Below are 18,058 nucleotides of genomic sequence, written 5' to 3'. Positions count from 1 at the left end.
GTTGTAAATTATGAGAACATTAAAAAATGTTGGTGAAATATCCTTTTTTTAGATGCTTTAGATTGAAGTTTCTGGTAAATGCATATATGTAAATGACTTATGAATTATTATTTTCAGTTAGATCTTTTCAGTGTGTCAGTTGTTCCGGTTTCCATCTCGTTAGTTTCAAATTAGCATATGTGTTAATTTTTTTTTCGCTTTGCTGTTGAAACACATTTTTTGTCTGTTTAATGAACTATATACTACTTTTTTATAATTTTATTTATAACAGTTTTTATACAAACACAAAACAAACAAAGTTGCACAAAAGGCCTATATTGCATATAGGCTCAAGCATATTTCAACTATGCTTCAGAAAGATGCCTAAGGAAGGGGCCCCAGACTTTATAAAAAAATTTAGAAGCATCCACTCTAGAAAAACGAATCCTTTCGAGCTTGAGGGCAGCAACCATTTCAGCCAGCCATTTATGAAAGCTGGGTGGTACAGTGGACTTCCAGTCCATCAAGATCACCCTTTTAGCCACCAGCCACCACCATACCAAACATAAGGGACAGTTGCTGAGAATGGGTCAATGCTAATATAGGGTCAGAACATCTAAACAAAACTAACCCCAAATCTGGACTGATATCTTCTCCAACGACGTTTGAGTACCACAGAAAAATATTCTTCCAAAACTCAGAAATCTCAGGACAAAACCAAAAAGTATGAGCATGCGTCCCATCAGAGCTCTTGCATCTATCGCATAATGGGGAAACTGAAGGGTAAATTTTATTAAGTTTAGATTTGGTATGATGTGATCTGAAGAGACTGAACAATGAGATACAAACAAAGAAACAAACCGAGTCACCAACTGTTTGGCATTAGGGGGTTGACCAAAAAGATCATACAGATAATGATCTTGAGGTAACTCCTGAAACTCAGTAAAAGAATGTTTAATGTAGTGGCACAGCTGTAGATATCGGAAAAATTGTGATTGGGAAAGATCAAAGGTTTTATACAAGTGTTCGAAAGTGGCAAATTTTCCATCAGTATAGAAATCCTTAATCGTGCTCAGTCCTTTGTTTCTCCACAGTGAAAATACCTTATCTGACTGGCCAGGCAAAAAATTATGATTATCACAAGGACTGGTGCACTGAAGGACGTGTAATATTCAAAACAGTCTTCAATTAATTTAGAATTCTAATGGAATTGAGCACAACAACATTTTTAAAGGTCATTGTGTGTTTAAAGGTACAGGGTTTGAAAAAAGAATAGCAGCAAGAGAGCTACCAACAACTGACCGAGCCTCCATGTACAGCCACCTGGGTTGGGTGTCCATCAATTTATCAGCAGATTGATCACTAAGCCGCCAGAACATCATAGCCCTGGCATTGGCAGCCCAATAATAACGACGGAAAACAGGTAGCGCTAGACCACTAGGGCTGTGTTGAAAAAATCGATTCACCGATTCTGAATCGATTTTCATATTAATTTCTAAAGATCGATCCGTAACTCAGAGGATCGATTTTCCCCGTGAACTTTAACTTGCTGCGTCATTGAATTCACGCATGCGCGCGAGGTGGAAGGACATTAAAACAACGTCAGTAACGTTAAGCATGCGGTTGCTTTGAAAACTCCAGAAACGCTCAAAGCTGCGATCTGACACCATTTCGGGTTCAGAAGCAATGCAGAGAACGAGCTTGACAAAAGCAAAGGTTTTCTAAAGGTTTTGTAAGTTCAAATTTTATTTACATTCTGTGTAGAGATGCGCGGTTGGCGGTTACAGCCGCGGACTCCGCGGATAAACCGTGGATCGGGTGGATATCGTGACGAAAAATTATATTTTAATTAAATTCGGATGGGTGGCGGGCGGTTAACCAATCAAATAAAAAATGTTATGTATGCATACATTAAGTGGATGGCGGGCGGGTGCGGTTTTGAAAATTGGTCAAAAACGATGGTGCGGAGACTGCGGACGGATGAGTTTTGTGATGCGGTTGAAGTAATAGCCCATCCGCGCATCTCTACTCTGTTTACTGTGAAGCCAGTAACCAACAATCTGTTTACATTTGCACTGGCTTAGAACAAATGTGTTCTAAATGTTGATCATTAAAATAAAAAATAAAGGTGCATTTGCATCTGAACTATAGCAGCTTTTTGGAAAATTCTTAATGTCATTTTTAATAATACATCAGGTTCGCGTCTAAATAATCGGTCTACTGGTGCTGATATACCTCTGCGTCCTCGGTCGTCTACACCAGTGCAAGTTTGTGAAAGCAGTTGTATCAACACTCTGGAAGGGGGATTGTTCTTTACAACCACCAATACTCCATTAATTTGCAGTTGAATGTCTATAATAATAGTATCAATATGTTGCATAACTACAGTCCTGTAATTCAGGTAACAGCTGGAAAAAAATGCTTTTTTCAAAAACCATTATCTAAATCTCGAAGATCGGATCGGATCGAATCGGATCGAATCGAATAATGATAATCGATTCAAGATCTTGAGAATCGGAATCGAATCGATTCTTGAAATTTGAATCGAAACCCAGCCCTATAGACCACGCCAACTCTTTCGGCTTCTGCAAATGGTCCTTAGCAATTCGGTGTACTTTATAACACCAAATAATTGGCAAAATGACAGAATCTAACTTTCAGAGTTATTTTTAATGTGGGTTGTGCTTCGGCACTGCTCCTCTGTGCGGATGAATCTGTGATCATCCCATCAGAGTGGATCTGTCATATGCATAGGGTTAAACTTGTCATCTATGGCTGCTTTTAATCTAGAAAGGTCTAAATGGTGGTCATCATTGACATCTGGGGAATCACCTGTTGTCAAAAAACACGAAACTTTGAACTGTAGAGAAAATAATCTAGGCTACTCTTTCGTTTTTGATCATACAGATAAGAGTAATACATCATTTGAAACTGCATGTCACAAAAGTGGATCAAAACTCAGTGTATAATTGCCATTGCTATTTCAGTTACTTGTTGTTTGATTTGTTCATTGCAAACAGCTGAAAGTCTGTAAATTTTGCCAATAAACCTGATTTGCAATGGGGGTTGAATAATTTGATTACAACTGTACATGAGAAATATGTATATAAAAAGCTTGAAATGTCTACTTTTAAGTGAACCAATTCAAATTGAGGAAACCAATTTTCTCTGATTATGTAATCCGAATGAAACCAGCGAGAGGTGCCGTCTTTCCAAGCAACTGTATCTTCAGCACACGCCATATAGTAGCCGGGGTCTTCTTTTTTCTGTTTACAGACATGACGTAACCACGCGAAGGACTCGACAGCTCAAATTATTAATCATTTTTAGAAGCTTGCCGTTGCAAATCAGGGTAAGATTTAGGAAGAGTTTTCAACACTAATGTACTTGCTCAATAACTGATTTTTTTTTTTTTTTTTTTTTTTAAACCACAAAAAGATATTTACTGCAGCTTTTTGTCCAACTTGTATTGAAAGTTGAGCATTCTTTTAATGAAACTGAAGTACGTGTTTGTAACAGGGTGATATTCTGAAGAAGAAAAGTGAAAAAAAAAATCACTTTTTGACCTCAGACTGCATCTGTCCTTTTTGACCATAAAACTCTGCTGCCAAACTGGCTTTCGTCCTTCAGAAATGTGTTCAGATCTCTTCCTAGAGCTGTCAAATTAATTCTCATGAACCTGTTCTTGGTCTATAGCGCAGCCAGGAAACCTGCACCTCCATCCAACCACATGCCTCTGGCCAGGCCTCTGTGGTCATGTGTTCTCCCCATCCTTGTGGAAATACTCCAAAGCTACATATAATTAACTTTGTTATAAATAACAAATGCATGAATCTGTAAGGTATTGGTACTCTACTCTATTGGTCAAACATCTTTTTGCTATACAAATTTTTTACAAACTTAAAATTTGCAAAAGACATAACTTCTACACATATGCTTGTGTTTCCACTGTCCTTATTCACATGTGTTTTAATGGAAATGAGTAGAAGTCTGCTTTGACCGCACATTCACCCGTGGTAAAATCACTGTAATGCGTTTCAAAATATGCCTTGATCTGCGGTTCTTAGTGGTATTGTGTTTCCATTGGTGTTTTTTGGCTTCCTTTTGGTTCTTGATTTATATCTTTTTGTACCTATCAGCTGACACGACACATTATATACATAACCTTTGGTCCTTCCACTCTTTCCACCAATAACAGTAATGCTGTGAGTGACGGCTGTTTTGGCTTCTGTATCAGAGTCTGAAATGTGTTGGAGATTCTTCTTCATCAAGCTTCATCAAAACAGCTTGTTGCACAGTGGAGCGAGGATTATTTGAGTTGGCAGGCTGATGGCAGCAAGCAGAAGAAAAAATGTACAACTTCCCGTTTCTGCTGAATTACATCCAGCTCGCTGCTTCTAGGTATTGAAATTCTATCAGTAAGCTGCTCGTTTTTACAGTCATGGTTTCTGTTCGAGTGTGTGTTCTGCTCTACTTCAGAGTCCATATACAGGTCAACCTGTTCACTCTTGCTCTTTTTCCCTTGTTCATTCTTTTTGTTTTAGCCATTTTCTCATTAATCTCCTGTTTCATTATTTCCTTTTATTTCTCACTCTCTGTTTTATTTCTTTCGCTCATTCTCTCTCTACTCTGGAAAGAGCCTTTCAGCAAGGTTAGTGTTTTTAGAGCAGGGTGGAGGGAAGCCACACAGCTAGATCTACACCAAAGCAAAACGGACAATTAACTTTTTTGTTTAATCATAAATAATATTGTATTGGACATATTCCGTAATGATCCGTGGTATTTTGTGCTTAAGGTTTTTTTTGTTTTTTTTTTCTTCTTTTTTTTGTCTTTCCATTTTGTCAGATGCAGCATTTTTTATTATTTTTTACTCTGAAGTTCACGTTCTGCTCATTTCAGCAGCTTAAAGAAAATGAGAAGATGCTGTTCAGATGGTGGTTCAACACAGTATTTCTCAAGCGTGTGATACAAAGTTAATGTACCAATGCGCATAATAGATTTAGATTTAAAAATGGGGTTGGAAAGTCTCAAAGGATTCTCAGCATACTAAGTTAGAACTCTAAACTCAGCACACTGCACCATGCACATTTGTGTGTTTTTAAAGGAATTTTACTCTTATGTATGAACAATTTCCATAAACACAAGAAGAGGTATGGGACATGCAAGCAGAGTTTTGAATTCCATGTTGCATGTAAGTGATAGTTATTAAAATAACATTATTAAAGGGGTCATATAATGTCATTTTTGTACAAGCTAATATGATTCTTCAGGGTCTAAATTAAAAGTTTGTAATATACTTTAATTAAAAATTCTCATTAGTATTGTAAGAAAACACTAATTTTACCTGGTCAAAAACAGCTCTGTTTCTAGCGCTCCGTTTAAGTGCATGTGTCTTTAAATGATAATGAGCTTTGCTCACCCCGCCCCTCTGTTCTGTGCGTACACCGTTTGTAACACAATAACCATAACGCGTTGTTCATTATAAACATGGGATTATGAATTATATTGAGGACGTCATACATAGAAAAAAAATAAAATAAAAATAGTCGCATTCATCGTGAAGCATGCAAGCGATTTGCAAAGATTAATATAAAGATTAATATAAAGGTCAATAAAACGTTACACTCACTTCAGTTCTTCTGGAGGTGCAGCAGGAACTAGGGGTGGAACGGTACACAGAAGTCACGGTTCGGTTCGTACCTCGGTTCAGACATCATGGTTCGGCACGAGTTCGGTACAATGGAGGGAAAATCAAAACAAAAATGCAGAAGGCAATTTTTTTTTATTGTACATGTCTCAGGCTGTACCACCTAGTGTCATACAGTCTCTCCCCTGAGCTTGCTGCAACAGCCTGCCCTGAAGTGTGTAAAGTAAGATGTAAACAAAATAAGATAATCAGCTATAAAACTGAAAACAAAGCTTCTCTTATTTATGTGCGCTCGAGGGTGCGCGCGGCAAAAATGTCGTCATTGCAGTGTGGGCGGTCGTGCGCGTTGGGTGCGCAAGGCCACATTTCGTGTGGCGGTGTGCAGTGCACGGCTTTTTAGCGCGTGCGGCTCCACATCCGAAGACGCACGACTTTGAGCCGAATCTGGCCGAGCATGTACATCTCACAGCACCGGCACCCAGTTCTTGCGTCTAAATTAGTTGCTTACATTAACAAAATGAGCCTACAATAGCAGACATAAGCCCTTTAAATAAAAATAAATGGCCATGTTTTATAAAAAGGTTGACAAAACTAAATAAAAATGTTTAGACATTATGTAAGATAACGTTAATGTAGTTGTAGGTTACATTCTCATATCCATTTTTTTCTAATGTCACAAGGAATAATCTAGTTTACTGCTTTACACAATTATTTTGTAGTGTGGTTTTGGTGTACTAAAGTGTTGTTGTACTAAAATAAACATTCACGAGTGTACCTTACTTCTCACCGCTGATTCCTGATGGTTTAGGACAATTACACCGAGTCGCACCCTGTCGTTTCAAAGAATAGTACACCGGCGAGCGCGAAGTATAAATGCCTCGTCCATTTGGGGAGGCTCGCGCTTCGGAGGCAGGCGAAAGTATAAACAAACCTAGCTTAAGGCGGGGCTACAGATTAGGTGTCCCTAAATAACCTGCGTATCTAACAGTAGTCCCGCATTACATTAATTAATTTGCACGCGAGTTTTATTTATTTTTATACCGTGTATTCTCCGTGTAAATTCATGCACCGATCCGTGACGCCCGTACCGATTCGGTTCAATACGAATACATGTACCGTTCCACCCCTAGCAGGAACATGAATAGTTGGTACCGATTCTTTTTTCAGGAGCAGCTTCTTTGCAAAAACAGCTTTATACTGATCCTCGTTTGTAAAGCAGTCTGGTGTGTGAAATGATTCGCGCAAACATGAAAGCATTGACGTTGATCGTGGGGAATATTCCCTTCGAAAACAAACTCAGCCACTGCGTCTTCAGCGGTTCGGATTTAGGAACATCAAAATGACTGTTGTGTTGTGTTATTACACCCAAGAACAGAACACCAGTAGGCGCGTGCTATGATTGACAGCTCGCTCACGAGGGCGCGAGGGCGGGTCTGTGTTGAAACGCTCCTGTCAATCAACCATCGTGGGAGGGGCATCGATTTTGTGACGTCACAAAATCGAACAGCTTGATTTGAGATGGGAGGAAACATATAAGAAGATTTAAAAAAAACACTGGATGGATTTTTATCATTTTATGATGGTTGTGTACAGGCACTGCCAACACACATTTCAATACAATCAACTTGTAAAAGTGCATGTACCATTATATGACCCCTTTAAATATTCTTAAAGCTAAATTCAATTTGATTATTTGTGAATAAAATCACCTCTAATCATATTTAGCTTTATGCAATGATAAAAGAAAAGTCTGGCAACAGAATTTCATTCACATATTAAGTACAATGTCATCTTGTGACAATGCCCATGTTCAGTGATATAAATGGTGTTGTGTGTTGTCCTGTTGAGATAGGTTGATGGCTACAACACACTGTCCTGGGAAATTTTCAATGGCACACTGCCCGATGATGTTCAGTCCCTACTGTCTTATACTTTCTAGGATAAATCTGACCTCATAAAAATGAATTTATGGTGGATTAGTTCCACAACTCTGAAACAGACAGAAGAACACAGCAAATCATAATACAGATGGTTAGTTATTTAAGTACTGTAAAACATAGCTCTAGTGATGGATAGTATTACTGTATGAAATGTAGAACATTTTATTATTGTATTAATTTAGTTAATTACAGGTATTTTTGATTGAATGTCCAGTTTTAATGTGGATAAAAGATCTAATTTGTTAAATGTCATATTTGTGACGCATTGTGTCCTAATCCCGTTCCCTCAGCTCTCCTGTCTCTTTCTACTGCCTTATAAATAAATTATAAAAAACACAGTATGGAATTGTGACATTCACATGATGGAGTGAGAAGGTATCTGTATCTCTCCAGATCTTCTACATTTTCTCCCAGATAGAGAAATTTGATATAAACTTTAGTACTTCATCTTACTTTTTCCAGGAAATCAAAAAATGTATGGGTTTCTGTTTGATTATTTTAGTAATTTAATTTAAGGGGTCCAAGCAACAAAGCAGCTGGAATCATTTGTGTTTGTTCTGATGTTGTTCTTCTTCCTCTTTATGTATTTATTTATTTATTTTTGCTCTAAAAGAGTTTGGGTGTCAGTCCCTAAATCCCAAAGACCCCAAATTCAGTAGTCTGGTCCCACTAGTCTGCAAGTATATTTTTTTTGTGTGTGTGTGTGTGTGTGTGTGTGTGTGTGTGTGTGTGTGTGTGTGTGTGTGTGTGTGTGTGTGTGTGTGTGTGTGTGTGTGTGTGTGTGTGTGTGTGTGTGTGTGTGTGTGTGTGTGTGTGTGTGTGTGTGTGTTTGTGTTTGTGTGTGTGTGTGTGTGTGTGTGTGTACATTATAATTATCAAATTTACACTTTTACAATAACTCCAATAGCACTTGAATGTATCATCTAGAGATGGTAATGACAAAAAGTTATGAAATGTTTCGAAAATGTATGAAAAGTTACAAAATGAGTTTTGAATTTTAAAATCTTTATACAGAAACTAGCCCGTTTATTTTTTCAATGGACCTGTATTCAAAGTAAAACCTTAATGAAACTTCATACACTCCACTTTTAGAAGATGCAAGCATTTGATCAGGAAAGTTTGGAACACATCTTATGAGTGCTATCTTGAACTTTACAATATTCTAAGCATACATGCCACATTTCTCCAATTTTATGGAACTAGGGGGCGCTATAACTTAGGGAAATCCTCAAAACTGGGATCAAAGAACTTAATCCAAAACAATTGCATCCATATGATCGGTTTTGCAATTGTGGTCCAGTCTGCTTGGACACAAGTTGTTGCCACTTGTGGCTATGTTTTTGTGGTAATCATACAGATGTTGGCAAACATTGATCTGCTAATTCAATCGTTAAGGCCTCAGATGGTGTGCGGTTTAGTCACAGCTACCAGCACACACAACCCACATATTTCTGGCCACTATAAATCCCACATACATACCACAAAACAACGGCAGGAGATTACTTTCACATATCGTCTGCTGCTCTCTTTCTGTATGTCATTCGTTCTCTCTCTAGGATCATGCACTAAGACGACAATGATGATCTCTTGTACTGACTTGGCTTGTTGTGTATTTCAGAGATCATCGATGACCTTACTCAGCTCGTGGACAAGACGGACAGCCGCATCAAAAACGAGACGCACAGAGTCAGGCTGTTGGAAACCAAGTCCGCTTCATGTGGTGAGTGTTCTGCCACTGTAGCCCTGGTTTTATGTACTCTTTTTATGTGCATCAAGAGCCCGGCAACAATAAGCCTGTCTATCGTTCAGATCTACGGCCATCTCTCTCTCTCTCTGTCCCTTTTCTCCTCCCTACTGCGTCTAGAGCAGTCTTCAGAACTGAAGGGATTAAAGCACACTGCCTGTAAATGGCAAAGTCAGATCTGCACATTATGGTCGGTCTCAGTGCTATGAGCTCTTACTGGGCCATCTGCATGTGATCTGTGAGTTTGTTATTGGAGCAGCAGTGAGATCAGGCTGAGACATTTAGAGAGGTCATTTGCACCGATTTCTGGAAAGTTCTGCAAGACATTATTTTACATCTGTATATTTCAGAGTACTTTCTTCTATGGTCTAATTTTGTCTGTTTTTATGTTAGAGATAATTCACCCAAAAATGTACATTTCTGTCATTATTTACTCTCCGTCATGTTGTTTCAAACTTATGTCTGACTTTCTTCTTTGGAACACAAAAGGTCAGTTTTTAAGAACTTCATGAGTGCTCTTTTCAATATAATGTAAGTGAATGAGGGCTAGGGCTGTCCAGATCCAAATTAAAGCACCATACAAATTTAACCAAAGTAGTCTATACAACTTGAAGAAAACCATTTAACATGATGGAAAAACTTTTTAACTTTCATGATGCAAAAACATTAATCTTTCAATAGCTTTAAAGTTAGCATGACATGTAAAGTCAACCTACTTATTTTCTAAATGCAGGTTATTGATTTTACTGTGAACAATTCATCCTTGCATGTTTCATTTGCATCAAAATATCATAACTCCATATTCTGGTGAAACGACAGACTTATCTCTGGTGACGTACAGTATGTTGGACTTTTCCAATCACTTTGTCTGCAAAAACAACCAAAAGATAGAATCAAGACTCCGGCCCACATTATTTTATTTTGGATAATCCGTTTCCATTTCCCTTTATTAATTTAGCAGACACTTTTATCCAAAGCGACTTACAAATGAGGAATACAAGCGATTCATCATAAAGAGGCAATAAACACAAGAAGTGCAGGTAATACAAAGTTTTAGACATCTTTTAGAATAGTACAAACTAGAACAGGGAGAGACTAAAGAATAGTGAAAGCATAGGGGATTTTTTTTTCCAGCAGGATGCAGTTAAGTCCTGATGGAAGAGATGAGTTTTCAGTTGATTCTTGAATATTGTCAGGGATTCGCATTCCGGAGAGGGTTGGGAAGATCCTGCTGTCCTTGCAATGTGGTCTTTGAATGTCAACTGGTCATCAAAGATTACCCCAAGATTTCTGAGCGAAATTGATGGGATTATTGTAGATAAACCTAGCTGGATGGTGAAATTGTGCTATACAGTCCGAGTCGCAGGGGAGACGAGAGACTCTGTCTTTCCTAAGTTGGGTTGCAGGTTTTTTCTTTCATCGATGCCGAGATGTCCGCCAGGCACTCTGAGATCTGTGCAGCTACCGTTGGATCATCTGGTCAAAATGAAAAGTAGTTTGTCATCAGCATAGAAATGGTAGGACAAACCATATGCCTGTATAATGGGTCCCAGCAGTGTAGTGTATATAGAGAAGAGGAGAGGGCCAAGAACTGATCCCTGAGGAACTCCCGTGAACAGTTGATGTGCTTTGGATGTGCCCCCCATGCCCCCAGCCACATTGAAAGACCTACCTGTGAGGTAAGATTCAAACCAGAAAGTTGGAGTTCATGTGATGCCCAGTGCTGAGAGGGTGGTCCGAAGGACCTGTTCGTTTCACTCGATCGATGTATCACAATACAGAAGCTTTTTTGAGGGACCTTTTTTTTTCACTTTTCTTTGACATTTGAACCCAGGTCTCTTTGGTGCATTCATGAGAGAAGCAGCAATTTATAATTTGTAAAAAAAAATTGTTCTTTTTAGTCAGATCTATTCAATGAACTGGTTGATCCAGATCAATCATGAATTGGACTGATCCTGTTCTCTGACTCTGTGATCTCAAACGATCACATGGCTTCGGAAGGCGTTGAATATAGTATTTTTTATGATACTTTTATTTAAATGTTATTTATTTTTGAAGCTTTAAAAGCCCAGTCTGCATTTATTGTAGATTCATGGAAGAGAACTAATTTCAGTATTTAAATTATGTTTAGAACGACATTGGAGCAGAGTAAATGATGACAGAAATTTCATTTATGGGTGAACAATTCCTTTAATTGCATTTTCTGTGATGTGATCAATGACTACAGCCTCTCAGATTTCTCAAGTTTTGTGCATGCCAACCATGTCTGAAACACTTAAATCATTTCACATGTGGTAAATGTTGAAGCATATCTGTATACTCAAGAAGCAGACACAAACTATCTGTCTTCATTACACTCTTCATTAAAGGAATACTTCACCCAAAAATCCTTTCATTATTTACTCACCCTCATGTATGAATTTAGGCCGTGAAATTTAGGCCTCTTTTTTCATGGAGTGAAAGTGGGCAGTGGTCAGGGGCTGTCAAACCTGGTGAAATGCATCTGGACATGACATATATGAATGGATGCAAACTCAGAATTTTGAGCTCAAATTTTAGTCTGTTCCTTACACAAGACTATCATTTGACTTCCAAAGACTCTCTGAACATATTGAAGATGTTTGCACTATTTGTTGTAAAAAATAAATAAAAATAAAAATCTTGTAATTTTTGTTCAATTTTGGATCTTGACAGCCTCTTTTCACAACATTATACAGTTCTACAATATTGTAAATTCTACAAAATTGTACAGCATGGAAAGACCAGCTTAAACATTCCGCTTAAGATCTTTTTCTTCCTCTATTCCTGTTTTGTTCCATGGAAGAAAGTCGTAAGGGTTTGAAACAACATAATGTTGAGTAAATGTTGGCATATTTTCTAACTAACTTTAATTCTGATGTTTTGGGTGATGAAAGATGTTCAACCAATACGCTCTCACTACAAACCTTTTTTGAAAAGAATTGTCATTTTTGGGAGAGCTGTTGCTTTAAGAGAGCTGACTTGCCAGAAGGATTTTTTACTATCTCAAGTTACATCAAGACATTATTTATTAAATAAGCTCCTCGTAGAAGACATGGAATTGATCGTGAATTCATTTTATTATAACCATGATCATGTGCAGGGTGTGAATAATAAAACGGATTATTTTTCTTTAGTGAGAGCCAGTTTAACTACATCTCTTCTGCTTGCCCTATAAAGATCCGTCTTGAATTTCTCTTGGAAATAAATGCGTTGCTGCGCTTTGTCCTGCTTCTCTAATGTGACGCATAATTCCATTTGTTTGTCCAGAGGACTCCACAGACTAAAGTTTGTTTGCAGATCCCAGAGCTGGAGGCCAGAATCACTGAGTTTTGCATTGATTCTCTTTCTCGCTCCTTTATTTCTCTACCCCTCTTCTTCTTGTCCCGCGTCTGCTTTTAACACCTAACCATATTCATGTATTCTGTGAAGGGGGGTGAAGAGGAGGGTTTGATGAATGGAAAAATTCCTCACTGCCTTGTCGCCCGTACCCCACTTCTGTTCCCCCGACTCACTTCACTCCTCACGTTTCCCAACTTTGTTTGACACTTGTCTTTGTCTGGTAGAAAGAAATTGCTGAAAATATAACATGCCACAACACTTTCAAGGTCTCTCCAGCATTCTAATCTCTCACTCCTGTGGACACAAGGTTTATGCAGTATTTATCTCCTGTGTCAATCTTATTTTGGGTGTTCATATTATACTGTATTATCTAGAAGAGGATTGTTGATAATTCATATTTTTTGTCTAAGTGTCTACAATTACTTTCTGTGTATATATTTCAGACACTTTGTTTAGTCCAACTTGTATTTATTTCTTTTAAAATGAATCATTCAGCTAGTTGAAAACTGTTTTGCTGTGTTGTCTGAAAGCCAGAGGAAGAACGACATGAGTTCTTGCACATAGCAATAAAGTCTCTTGTTCTCACCAAGACTGCATTTATTTGATAAAAAATACAGGGGAACAAATGAGTAGTATTGTGAAATAATGAATGCGATTTAAGATATCTGTTTTTATTAATATAGTTTAAAATATATTTTTTTCATGTGATGGCAAAGCTGAATTCTCAGCAGCTATTACTCTAGTCACATGATAATCAGAAATCATTATTAATTAATATATCATTGTATATCATAAATCATTGTAACGTAATATTTGAGTTAAAACCGTGATACGTCGTTTTTCAGGATTCCTCGATGAATAGAACATTTTAAGAAAGCAGTTATTTGAAATAGAAATCTTTTGTAACATTGTAAATGTCTTTGCTGTCCCGTTCTTGCTGAAAAAAGTATTAATTTCTTTCAAATATATATAATTCGAAACTTTTGAACGATAGTGTACAGATAGATATATAGCATTTGTCTTCAGTTTGGAATACAACCGACATCTTTACATCAAAAAGGTGAACTTTAGTGCTGCAGCCAAATGCTAAATTAAAAGCCAGATGTGCCATCATATTGGAATGTATGAAGTCTGATGTTATTTCATTCATGTAATTCGTTTTTAATTTGTTTACATTCTACAACCAAATACTTTACAACAATCCTCTTTGAAAAGATAAAAAAGAACTATTAGGAACATTGACAGGCAGATCAAAATCATCTGTTCAGAAAATGATACATTTCAGGCCCATCTTTTGTTTGGAATCTTCTAATCTAGCCCCTGACTATGACAAGTTGAAGTTTAGAGTTTTGCGGGTCTCTTTTTCTCCCTCGACTTTGATTTTAAATAAATAAAGGACACTTGGGAAGAATGCGTGTCCTTTGTTCTGCCCCTGGGTGGCCTCACAGGTCTTCTGCCCTCTGTGCACACTAATCTATTTATCTAGCAAATATTATTGTTGTCATTGGGGCAGCGTGATTGGGTTACAAAGCTTATTTGATTGCTTATAGGACTGTGACAGTGTCTCAGAGGTGAAAAAGAGGAGCGAAGAAGTCTCACAGTGTGAATGAGAGTTTGTTTTGCACAGTTCTCTTTAGGCGGATTTAAATCTGAATGACATTTCGCCATTTGGCATTTTATACAAAAAAAAAAAAAGTTCATTGGGAGATGTTTTTCCATCATATTAAATTGTTTTCTACAGGTTTACCAGTTCAGTGAAGATGGGTGGACCGTATTTTCTTCTCTTGCCTGTTTTCTGTCGTTTTCCAGTGGGGATAGGGGTCTGTTCACTAAAATTGTGCCATTGTTCCAAGTCACAGTAAGAAAAAAAATTGGACATTTGCCGGTTGTGTGGCGTTATTTCCTAACTCATGCCCTGCCCGCAGCAGGCTTTGGTAGATCGGTGGTATTTCATAATAGCAGCGCAAGTTTGTTCAGCACGGCTTCCTTTTACCCTGTGCTTCAGTGCAGGCCAGCTGGCGCTATGATCTCCGTTGGGAACGCACAGCCACCGAGCCAAACTATGAGAGAAATGTAAACTAAAGCACTGCAAATACAGTACCAGCCAGTGTCCATGACGAACAGCGCATATGTCAAAAATCCTGTCTGATTAGCAGAGATAAGCATGTTTTGAAATTACGTGACAGATGATGGCATGTGTGCTATGTTGTAGAGTTTGCAGAAACAAAGTTAGACTCGAGACAAACATAGTCAGAAGTTGTGTATGTTGAAAAGCGTGATCTTGGAAAAATTCCTAGGATGATTTTAGAGAGAGAGAAAAAAAGTTTTAGTAGTTTTAAAGGGTATATTTTATTAGCTGTATAATTTTTTATTGTCTATTTACCTAAGTTATTAAAATTAAACAATTAAATTATATTTAACAATTTCATTAATTATGTCATTAATTTCATATATTGTTATTAATTCGACTTTTTTTTCATACTTTTTATTTTTTATTTCAATTTGGAATTGATGTATACAGTATTTATTTTCTTTGTTTAACAAAAAAAGACTTGCTGTCACTAATATTTGTCATTTCTGTCACTACCGTCATGCCAAACGTTTTTGAAAACTTTAGACAAAAAAATCGTTTTATTTCTATTTACTGTAGTAATTGACAGTTTGAAGATCAGAAATGAAATTCATTTTAAGATTTTTATATCGCAATCTGAGGTGTAACTACTGTATATTAGGAGTTATTAGCAAATCAGTGAGTATTTGAGCATATTCATTCGGAAATAATTTAGTTTCATTTTTGAAAATTCAAACTTCAATAACTGATAGACCTAATTTGGATCTGATTCTAATAGGATCTATTTATGTTATCCAATAGGATATTGGATAATGGATATCGAATATCCAACAAAAAGTGAAAAATCATTACCATCACAGACAATATCAAATTCCACATCACAATGTACCAAAATCCACTTGAAGGTTGAGGATTTTAAGACACAAAAATTTCAAATATCAGCCTTAGATTGAAGAATCACCCTTAAATGTATTCATTTAAATTTAAAAGGTTAGCCTGTGTATAGAAAGGCCAGGTAATGAAAAGCACTAAAGTATAATTTTATTCATATTCATATAAAACTTCCATTTGATTAATCCAGTAAGTAGTTCAAGCCTAACTTATGTAGAATGAATGCAGGATGTTTAGTCACAGTTGAGGATTGATTGGTTCATTTAATCCGAGTCAGAACCATCAGTTTTGTAATAGCGGATCTACAACACATGTTCTGGGTGATGTAAGTGACTCACAGGAGATGAGACATCCTCTCCAACACCTTCCTGGAATTCCTCTGGTGACACAGAGTAAATGAGAAAATTGACTATCAGAAAGATTGATGAAAGGCAGATGCATCGCTGAAAGTTTCACCACATTTTGTTTGTCATTCTCACCCTCAGTTAGTGCTGATCTTGTATTATACACAGGGCTACGAGCCCTGTTTATTTTAATGAGTAATACATGAAAAATGCAAGTAATGAATGAAATAAAATGAATCAACCATTAAAATTACAGTTAGGAAGTGTTTCAAGTCATAAAGATAAACAACAGATCTCTGAAGTTTTTTGTTTTTTCCCTGGTAGGGATGCACATGTGCTAAAGATCAGTCAAATGATGAATTTAAAATGTGCACATCTCTGTTAGGGCATCGTCTGCTCAAAGAGTGTTGGCTCATTAAGATGTTTTGTGTGTGTTTTTAAATCAGGGATGTGGGTGGTGATTGTTCTTCTCCTCATCGCCATCATTGTCGTGGCAGCTTGGCAAAAGTAATGAAGAGGATGTTTCTGAAGAGAAGACAGCACAGATACAGAGTGTTTTCGGGGGGTAAAAAACGCGTCCCTCTAAACCCCACTCTTATCCCCTTCTGCATTTATGAAAGTAATGGAACCCATGACTGGGTAAAAGCCAGGGAATGGACCACTATGAAGAACTGAAATTCTTTGCTCCTCAGATAATGATCAAAGTAGAATTTGGAGTGGAAAGAAAAATAGAAAAGAGCTTTGAAAGGTTTTGAATATTATTATGAATACAACCATGAGATGCTCCAAGGGGGGAAAACCTATTTAAATTCTTTGTTTGGCAGTGAAGAAAATGATCCGTATCCTTCATGTAAACGAGGTCTGTGCGTCACAATGCAATACAGAATCTTCAGCTCCGCTGTTGGGTTAAAATATACAAGCTCTGAACTTCTTTTTCATTGTCTGTTAAAATGCATTACAGTTCGGATTCTATTTTTTAAGTAGAAATAATTCTAATAAATATGTGATTTTTCTCAACACTTTTTATGTATTCTTTTTTTCTTTTCTTTTCTTTTTTTCCTGAAAATGTGACCTAATAAATATAGTTAACACAACCTGGTCTCAACTGTTTCATTGGTGAAATCCTAATTGTCGCAAATGTATGTATGTTTTATCAAAAATTATATTATCAATAAGTTCTGACACCATATTTTTACATTGCTTTAACTCATTGAAATAAGTTAAGCAATTTTCAACCTTTTTTTAAGTCAGTTTAATGTAATTTAAGTTTAAATGACTTAAACATCCAAGTTGATTGTACTTAAAAATACAGTGCGCTCAATTCTTATTTCCTTAAATATTTACTGTAAAATCGAAACGATTAAATAAATAAATACTAATGTATTACTTTTTTAAGCCAAATTTATAAGCAGGGAGGGAAAAAATGAGAGAGCACACTAGTAACCTTTTGAGATTTTATTCCAAATGAATGCTGAATGTAGTTCTACCAGGTTGGTGTTCAGTAGTTATTTTCCCCTTTGGATTTTAATCACAACCATCTAAACAACCACAGACTGTAAAAAAACAAACAAACAAAACAAAACAAACAACAAAAAAAGGCAAAAGGATGTAAAAAATCCACAATGTCTTGTGTCATTAAATATTTTCTTATAATAACCATAATATATTAGTATGCATTGTAAAACAATATTGCAGACGTCTTGTATTTGCCACAGCTAAATTTACAATTCATAATATGAACAAGAAGCAATGTATGTAAGGTCTGCTGGTAATGTCAAATACATGAGGCATCTTTCCACTGCTGCGAAAAATAAAAACTGAACATAAATTTACATCGTTGTAATACTTAAAATAAAAAATGAGTGTGCACTAAGATACTGAGTGCCAAACAAAATACATTTACATGTGGTATTACGAATATTGTTTGTAACCGGTAAATACATCATATGTATAAATATCTGTATGCCATACATTGTGTACATTTACAAGAAGTAAGCATTAAGATTATGATTACTGCACGTAAACCGTTCATCGAATCTGTCTTTTTTTTTTTTTCTTTTTTTTTTTTGTATTTGATACTGA

At 36.7% G+C, this 18,058-nt stretch overlaps 1 protein-coding gene across 1 annotated transcript in view; it reads left to right on the top strand.

The window, feature by feature from the left end:
* The window catches only part of stx8 (syntaxin 8), a 93,305-nt gene extending 76,235 nt beyond the window's left edge, over positions 1–17,070 (top strand). Inside the window, exons 9-10 of the mRNA XM_081381763.1 lie at positions 9,185–9,286; positions 16,423–17,070. Of these exons, the coding sequence (XP_081237889.1) occupies positions 9,185–9,286; positions 16,423–16,487 (167 nt within the window). The 3' untranslated portion in view covers positions 16,488–17,070. The remainder of the gene's footprint in view (positions 1–9,184; positions 9,287–16,422) is intronic.
* The last annotated feature ends 988 nt before the right edge of the window (positions 17,071–18,058 follow it).

The sequence above is a fragment of the Scardinius erythrophthalmus genome, assembly GCF_964197995.2.
Source record: "Scardinius erythrophthalmus genome assembly, chromosome: 12".
Taxonomy (NCBI): Eukaryota; Metazoa; Chordata; class Actinopteri; order Cypriniformes; family Leuciscidae; genus Scardinius; species Scardinius erythrophthalmus.
The sequence above is the reverse complement of the archived record's forward strand: the minus strand, read 5'-3'. Positions and strand labels throughout refer to the sequence as shown.